This window comes from Aotus nancymaae, unplaced genomic scaffold (assembly GCF_030222135.1).
Source record: "Aotus nancymaae isolate 86718 unplaced genomic scaffold, 86718_ANA_hifiasm-v0.15.2.pri h1tg000028l, whole genome shotgun sequence".
Taxonomy (NCBI): domain Eukaryota; kingdom Metazoa; phylum Chordata; class Mammalia; order Primates; family Aotidae; genus Aotus; species Aotus nancymaae.
In genome coordinates this window covers 40388202-40396794 of record NW_026988441.1, presented here as the reverse complement: position 1 = coordinate 40396794, position 8593 = coordinate 40388202, and the positions used below count along the sequence as shown (strand labels likewise).

The window sequence follows — 8593 nt, the reverse complement described above, 5'->3', positions numbered from 1 at the left end:
TGCAACCTCCGCCTCCTGGGCTCAAGAGATTCTCCTGCCTCAGCCTCCAGAGTAGCTGGGACTACAGGCACCCGTCACCATGCCCCACTAATTTTTGTATTTTTAGTAGAGACAGGGTTTCACCTTGTGGACCAGGCTGGTCTCAAACCCCTGACCTCAGGTGATCCTCCCGCCTCAGCCTTCCACAGTGCTGTGATTACAGGCGTGAGCCACCATGCCTGGCCAAGTATTGTCTTTTTGAGACAGAGTCTCGCTCAGTCACCAGGCTGGAGTGCAGTGGCGCGATCTCAGCTCACTGCAACCACCGCCTCCTGGGTTCAAGTGATTCTCCTGCCTTAGCCTCCCAAGTAGTTGAAATTACAGGCTCCCGCCACCACGCCCAGCTAACTTTTGTATTTTTAGTAGAGACAGAGTTTCACCACGTTGGCCAGGCTGGTCTCGAACTCCTGACCTCTATTGGTCTGCTGGCCTGACCTCGCAAATTGCTGGGTCCACCTAACCCGCCCAAGATCTGGGCATACAGTGGTGACTGCACTGGTGATGCCAGGCTTCCTGCCCAGCACTTTGGGAGGCCGAGGCGGGCAGATCACAAGGTCAGGAGATTGAGACCAGCCTGTCTAATGCCGTGAAACCCCGTCTCTACTAAAAATACAACGAACTAGCCAGGCGTGGTGGCGGGCGCCTGTAGTCCCAGCTACTCGGGAGGCTTAGGCAGGAGAATCGCTTGAACCTGGGAAGCAGAGGTTGCAGTAAGACCAGATCGCGCCACTGCACTCCAGCCTGGGCCACAGAACAAGACTCTGTCCCCCCCACCAAAAAAAGAAAAAAGTGAAGGAATAGGCTGGGCGTGGTGGCTCAGGCGGGTCACCTGAGGTCAGGAGTTTGAGACCAGCCTGGGCAACACGGCAAAACCCCGTCTCTACTAGAAATACAAAAAATTAGCTGGGCCTGGTGACGCAGGCCTGTAGTCCCAGCTACTAGGAAGGCTTGAGGCGGGAGGATAGCTGGAACCCTAGAGGCGCAGTTTGCAGTGAGCTGAGATCGAGCTGCTGTACTGCGGCCTGGGCGACAGAGAGAGATCCTGTCTCAGAAACAAAAACGAAAAGGAAGTGGAACTGGAATTGACAAGATATCCTCGTGGATTGGCCGGGAGCACAGAGGAATCCAGGAGGGCTCCCTGGTGGTGGCAGTTGTCATCTTGGGCCCTGGGCAAATGGCGGTGCTGTTTGCCGTGAAGCTGACAGAGAGGGGCTGTGGAGGGGGTAGAGTGTGTAGGAAGGGAGGTGAAGTTCCCAAGAAATTTGGAAAAGAGCAGAAAGCAGGAGAGAGGGTGTGAGATGGAGGAGGCTGGTGGCCGAGAGGTCGCCTGCCCTCCGGGGAGGCTAACAGTGATTCCTGTTGCTGACAGATGGTCCCTGCTAGAAGGGAACCCCTCGCTGGCTCCCCACCCCCTTCCTTTGGCCTGGGCCTGAAACAGCGGTCCCTCCATGCCCAGCCCCTGCCACTCCCATCCTGCCGCCCCCCGCCCTGCATCTGCCTCCTCCCCACTCTCCTAACCACCTGCCCCGAAAACACTGCCAGGGAAGCCCTGAGGGCTGGAAGGTATCACAGAACTCTTCCACCATGACCAGGTCTCAACATCTCAACACCCTCCGCCCGCCTTCTGAGGGTTTGGGGATACGGCAGGGAAAGCACTCTGGGCAGAGACATCTCTCCCAAACTCAGCATAGTTGCCTCCTCCTCCAGGAAGCCCTCGGGGAGCCTCCAGAGCGTCTTGCTGTGTGCCTCTAGATTGGGGCCAGGCGAACCCTTGAGGACTGAGGCAGAGAACTGGTTATGGGAGACACTGAGACACGTGTGTCTGTGTTCCCAGGGGACCCTCATGAGGGGGCAGCCTGAAGGTGCCCATGCCTTGGGGAGAAGCCACTGAGCAGTGCCAGCCCCTTGGGGCCCTCCCAGCCCACATTCGGGCTGCAGAGTTCCTGGGAGACCCCCACTGGGGACCCCAAGAAGGAGGTGAAGAGCCCAGCGTTGGGGGTCTTCACCACACATGGCAGTGACCCTACACACCGCGGGAAGGACAGCACGGCTCACACAGAAGACAGGTGGTTTCCTTTATTCCCCTGTCTGCCAGTTTTCAGGCAGCTCCACAAAGACGTGCACACAGCGGGCCACGCGCAGGCTGTCCCTTCCTTCAAACACAGAGAAGCGAAACCGAGCCGGCGGCCGGAGATCACCTCTGCCCAAAGGCAGACTCCTCATCCAATGCCGTTGGGCAGCCCAGCCAAAAAAAACCTGACCAAGTGGGAGGTCTGAACAGGTTGTGGTGGGGGGGCTCAGAAGGGGGTGCCCCCATATCCATGAGTGCCAGGAGGTACTTGCCCACCACAGTCAGCATCCACAGGATAGCGGCACCTCCCCGGGTTCCCCAGGCACGGGTCCCGGGCCCTGCTCCCACAAGGGGGGGATTTGGGGACCCCTGGCCTCAGGGTCAGCCGCTGCCTACATCAGGGAAGGAGGGAGGAAGGACGAAAGCTGAATTCCAGGCGTCAGTGACACATGTCAGAGGGTTTTCTCTGTGAAAGGCACTCAGTGGTACAGGGCTGGGGTGGGGTGGGGATGTGTCTGGGCTCCGGGTCTGTCGGGCACATCTGTTCCCGGAGGAGGCCCAGCCAGCACCCTTATCGCCTGTTGGGGTGTTCACTGGCCCCGTGGCCCTCCCCACAGGGAAAGAGCCTGGCTCAGGCCCTGCTGACGTCCCGGCTGCCAAGCTGGGCAGGGGGTCTGTTTGGGCTGGGGTCCTAAGGATGCCAGCCGGGTGCTCCCCGGGGCTTGTCCACACACATGGTGGGGCCCCAGAACACGGCCCGCCCACGTGATTTCAAATCCATGCCACAGGGCACCCAAAGAAAGTTTTGTTTTGCTTTTGAGACAGGGTCTTGCTCTGTCACCCAGGCTGGAGTTCAGTAGTGTAATCTTGGCTCACTGCAGCCTTGACCTCCTCGGCTCAAGGGATCCTATGGCCTCAGCCTCCTGAGTAGCTGGGACTGCAGGCTTGGGCCACCACACCCGGCTAATTTTTTGTAGAGATGGAGTGTCACCATATTGCTCAGGCTGATCTCAAACTCCTCGGCTCAAGTGATCCACCAACCTTGGCCCCCGAAGTGCTGGGATTATAGGCACGAGCCACCATGCCCGGTCCAAAGGAAGCATTTTACATCCCCCCCTTCCTGCAGCACAAGGTGAGTTCAGAGCCAGAAAGAAAGCCTGGAGTTAGAATCTGCTTGCTGTAGTGCTGGCCCACGTGGCTGGGGGGACAGGGCCCTCCAGGAAGGGGGTGCCACTCCCAGTGCCGGATGCTGCCATCTCTCTAACAATTCAAGCACAAATGTTAAAAAAAAACAGTCCTTTAAGAGACAAGGTCTTCTGTTGCCCAGGCTGCAGTGCAGTGGTGTGGAGTTCACCGCCCTCCTAGCCTCCAGGAATCCTCCAGACTCAGCCTCCCGAGTAGCTGGGACTACAGGTGCACGCCACCATGCCAGGATAATTTTTGTGTTTTTACCAGAGACAGGCTTTCACCATGTTAGCAGGCTGGTCTCGAACTCCTGACCTCATGTGATCTGCCCACTTCGGGCAGATTGCAGGTGTGAGTCACCGCGCCTGGCCAGCCACCACGCCAAGCTTTTAAAAATATTTTGGAGAGATGGGGGTCTCACTCTGCTGCCCAGGCTGGCCTTGAACTCTCGGGCTCAAGCAACTCGGCCTCCGAAAGTGCTGGGATTAAATGCATGCACCACGGCGCCCGGCCTCAAGCACACGTTTTAAAAGAAACCAACGGAGCGTTACTCAAAGGAACTACTGTTGTCCAGCGTCGGGGATGAAACAGCCATTGGTCAGCGTCCATGTGTCCAGGAGTGCAGGGGTGCGAAGGCTGGCAGTAGCAGGGGCAGGCGGCTCATATGAACCCCTCTCTGCCCTCTCTGCCCCTCCGGCCCCGCTTCTCCTCCCCTGCGCCCTCCTCGGCCTCGCCAGGCCCCCGATGCCTCTTCCGGAAGCGGGCCCCGAGCTGGTGTCTGGGCGGCAGGAGATCCATGCCCAGGACTTTGTGTGTCTGCCGGAAGGCCAGCATTCGCAGGGCATGCTGCAGGGCACACACCACCCGTCAGGACCCCCATCCGGCCTGCTCCCCGGGTGCTAGGGACACAGAGGGGCTGGCGTCTGTGGCCACCAGCAGATAGGCCAGGCCTATCCTGTGTCCCTCGAGACACTCTCCCCCTTTTGTTTTGAGATGGAGTCTTGCTCTGTCCCCCAGGCTGGAGTGCAGTGGCACGATCTCAGCTCATCGCAACCTCCGCCTCCCAGGTTCAAGGGATCCTCCTGCCTCAGCCTCCTGAGTAGCTGGGATTACAAGCACCCACCACCACGCCCAGCTAATTTTTGTATTTTTAGTAGAGATGGGGTTTCACCATGTTGGCCAGACTGGTCTCAAACTCCTAACCTCAGGTGATCCGCCCGCCTCCACCTCCCAAAGGGCTGGAATGACAGGCGTGAGCCACCGCGCCCGGCCAAGACACCGCTTCCTGCGACTGCTGAGTTTGGGTCACCGCAGGGCCTGAGGAATTTTCGCTTGCTCCTGGCTGACCGCCAGGACTGTCCCAGGAAGCCCCCGCTCCACTGACAACCAGGCTTTCTGCCTAACCGGCGGGACCCCACATCCTGCGCTGCGAGCGATGCCACTGATCCCGTTTTAAAACGTCAGACCCAGTGCGGTTTGGGTTTTGTGCTGCTGGGAGACTTTTCTTACAAACACGTGGAAATAAGGAAACCACAAGTGAGGGCTGGCCAGGCCAAGCTGCTGGCCACGGCTGGGCTTTTAGGACTGTGGTCAGGAGCGTGGCCGGAGGACGGTCCCCACCAGTGAAACTTGAGGTCTGGGCCTGGTTACGGTGGTGGCTTTGGCTCTGAGCTGCCAGCCCCATGACAGCAAGCCAGGCCGGCCCTGTCCCCAGGTGCAGTCCTGCCACCCACAGGCTGTCCTCCTGTTCCTGTACACCTCTGTGGGAGGGAGGGAAGGGGAACCCAGGGCTATTTCAGGGAACGCTGCACAGCTGTACGATGGAGCTGGGACCCCTGCCGTGGATTCGGTGGCCGAGGGGCCCAGGCCTCCTACCTGGGCGCTGGCGGTCACGTCCTCCCGCTCCTGGAGGGTCATGGGTTCGAGGGCGTCTGTCTGTTCTCTCTCACAGGGATCCTGGAGCCCGGGGCCGTCTTTGTGAGGGGGAGTGGGAGCAGCAAAGAAAGTGAGACACCCTCGTGAAACACGGTGACAAGCCTGTCCCACGACACCACGGGGCCTCAGGGGCCCGTGCACGGGCTATACCTGCAGCCACAGTGCGGCTGACCCTCAGGCCTCGCTCAGCAGGTGTGGGGGCTCACCCGGGCTCATGGGGGAGTCCTCCCAGCTCCTCAAGGCCCACTGGGCTGCCAGCACCTCCCGGGCTTTGTGTGTGCACGCCTGTGTGCACCCATGCATGTACGTGGGTATGCTCGTGTGTCCATGGGTGCCCGTGTGCACATGCATGTTTGTGTGTGCCTGTGTCTGCCTGTGTCTGTGTGTGTGCATATGTGCCTGTATGTGCATGCATGTTTGTGTGTGCATATGCATGTCTGTGTATATGTGTACCTGTGTGTGCATGCATGTCCATGTGTATGTGCCTGTGTGTGCATGTATCTGTGTGCCTGTGTGCATGTGTGCACGTGTGCCTGTGTCCGTGTGCACGTGTCTGTGTGCATGTGTGCCTGTGTGCATACATGTCCGTGTGTGCATGTGTGTGCATGTATGTCCATGTGTGGGCCATGTACACATGCAGGTGCACCTGTGCACATATGTGCCTGTGCCTGTGTGCATGTCCATGTGTCCATGTGTGTCTATGTATGTGTGTGCCCATGCATGTTGTGTGCCTGTGTGCCCATGCATGTCCTTATGCACAGGCATGTCTGTGTGTGCATGTGTGTGCCCGTGCCTATGTGCCTGCATGTCTGTGTGCATATACATCTGCAGATGTCTGTTCCTGTATGTGCGTGCCTGTGTACCTGTGTGCATGCAAGTCTATGTGCCCGTGTGTGCGTGCCTGTGTGCCCGTGTGCATGCATGTCCATGTGTGCCCGTGTGTGTGCATGCCTGTGTGCCCATGTGTGCACGTCCATGTGCCCACACGAGTGCCTGTCAGTGTGTTCCCATGCGTCCATGTGCCCGTCCACGTGCCCGCACGTGTGCCTGTGTGTGCACTCATGTCAGTGTGTTCCCATGCGTCCGTGTGCCCGTGTGCACGTCCACGTGCCCGCACGAGTGCCTGTGTGCGCACTCATGTCAGTGTGTTCCCATGCGTCCGTGTGCCCGTGTGCACGTCCACGTGCCCGCACGTGTGCCTGTGTGTGCACTCGTCAGTGTGTTCCCATGCGTCCGTGTGCCCGTGTGCACGTCCACGTGCCCGCACGAGTGCCTGTGTGCGCACTCATGTCAGTGTGTTCCCATGCGTCCGTGTGCCCGTGTGCACGTCCACGTGCCCGCACGTGCCTGTGTGTGCACTCGTCAGTGTGTTCCCATGCGTCCGTGTGCCCGTGTGCATGTCCATGTGCCCGCACGAGTGCCTGTGTGCGCACTCATGTCAGTGTGTTCCCATGCGTCCGTGTGCCCGTGTGCACGTCCACGTGCCCGCACGTGTGCCTGTGTGTGCACTCGTCAGTGTGTTCCCATGCTTCTGTGTGCCCATGTGCATGTCCATGTGCCCGCACGAGTGCCTGTGTGTGCACTCATGTCAGTGTGTTCCCATGCGTCCGTGTGCCCGTGTGCAAGTCTATATGCGTGCCCACACACGTGCTTTACATAATGGCTCAGGCCACGGGCCCAATGCTTTACTCTTCCTTTTCACTTGGTATCATCCTATGTCACTAAAAATGACTCAGAAACACCTTTTCCGTATGTGACCGCCACCCCCTCACACGAGTGTATCCTGGCGCGTTCTCTCCCCTGTGCTGGTGCAGAATGCACTGTGCCATGCAGCTCTGTGCCCCCTATCCTCCTTGGGTACTGGCTGTTCCCTCTGGATAATCTCTGGAGGACAGGCATCAGGGTGGCTATGTGCCGGAGTGGCTCTGTGCCAGGGTGGGTCTGTGCCACGGCCGCTGGTAGGCGTGGCCACAAGAGAACATAACTGCTGGCTCCTGGGTGGGGGCTGAGCCCTCCTCTGGCGACCTGTGTGTCTGTGCCCTGCGTGCAGGGCGGTGCCCTCCATGGCTGCAGACTGCCTGCCCCCCTGCTGGGAGCACGTGTGTGTCGTGGGCCGCTCTCCTGCCTGGGCTGCAGGCTTCCTCTGTGTCTGTGACCCCAGCTCTCTGTGCCACGGCTACGGGCCCTGGTCTCTGTGATTTGCTGCCCACCTTCTGGGCCCTCCATCCCAACAACTGACCTGGCAGGAGCGTCCCCGTGGCCACGCACTCCAGGACCCGCCTCACTGCGTCCCTGGGGCCCAGGGGCCCAGCCGCCGTGTTCACGGCCTTCTCCACCAGCAGCTCCATGGCCTAGTGGGGAAAGAAGAGCGGGTGCTGTGCTTTCGGGGGGTACAGCACCCCCTGCCTGTGGGGGAGGTCCCAGGGGCCCTGGGACAAGAGGCCCCTCCCAGCTCTTTCTTTTTTTTTTTTTTTGAGATGAGTCTCACTCTGTTGCCCAGGCTGGAGTGCAATGTCACCATCTTGGCTCACTGCAACCTCTGCCTCCCAGATTGAAGCGATTCTCCTGCCTCAGCCTCCCACATGGGCTGGTTTCTTCACCCGTTTGAGCCTCAGTTTGCCCGGCTGGTCCACAGTAACATCACACGCCAGCGTCATAAGGACTGTCCAACACATGGGGCCCGCCTCAGCTGAGGGGAAGGAGCCATCCTACCCCACCACGTCCTGTGTGGCCAGCTCCCGAGGGCACGGGGGGACATGGGCAGTGGTGGCGTCCCAAAGCAGTATGCAGGCGCCCCTACATTCACAGCAGGAAAACAGCTTTCAGGGAACACAGGCCCTCTCCACGTCAGCTCCGTGCTGGAGCTGGCTGCTGTGACCTCCTCCCAGGAGTGGAGAGGACATTTCCCCTAAACGATGGGTGTGTAAGGCTGGGTGCGGTGGCTCACCCCTGTAATTCCAGCCCTTAGGGAGGCCGAGGTGGGCGGATCACATGGGGTTAGGAGTTCGAGATCAGTCTGGCCAACATGGTGAAACCCCGTCTCTACTGAAAATACCAAAATTAGCCAGTCATGGTGGTGGTCGCCTGTAATCCCAGCTACTTGGGAGCCCGAGGCAGGAGAATCACTTGAACCAGGAGGCAGAGGTTACAGTGAGCCGATATTGCATCACTGCACTCCAGCCCGAGTGACAAAGCAAGACTCCATCTCAAAAAAAAAACCAAAGCCTCCCCAGAACAAATAAACGTGGGTGTCCCCTGAGGCCTCTGGTTTCGGATATAGCCAAGGGTGGCTGGGGCTAGGGTGTGAAGCGGCCTGCTTGCCTGAGAACCAGGTTTTGGGCACGGAAGGGAGGGTCTGGCAGT

General features: G+C 59.4%; 1 protein-coding gene across 1 annotated transcript in view; it reads right to left on the bottom strand.

Annotated features, from left to right (window-relative positions):
* Positions 1–1984: 1984 nt before the first annotated feature.
* Positions 1985–8593, bottom strand: part of ZFR2 (zinc finger RNA binding protein 2) — a 38093-nt gene continuing 31484 nt past the window's right edge. The window contains 3 exon segments of the mRNA XM_064382151.1: positions 1985–4141; positions 5171–5268; positions 7470–7581. Of these exon segments, the coding sequence (XP_064238221.1) occupies positions 3956–4141; positions 5171–5268; positions 7470–7581 (396 nt within the window). The 3' untranslated portion in view covers positions 1985–3955.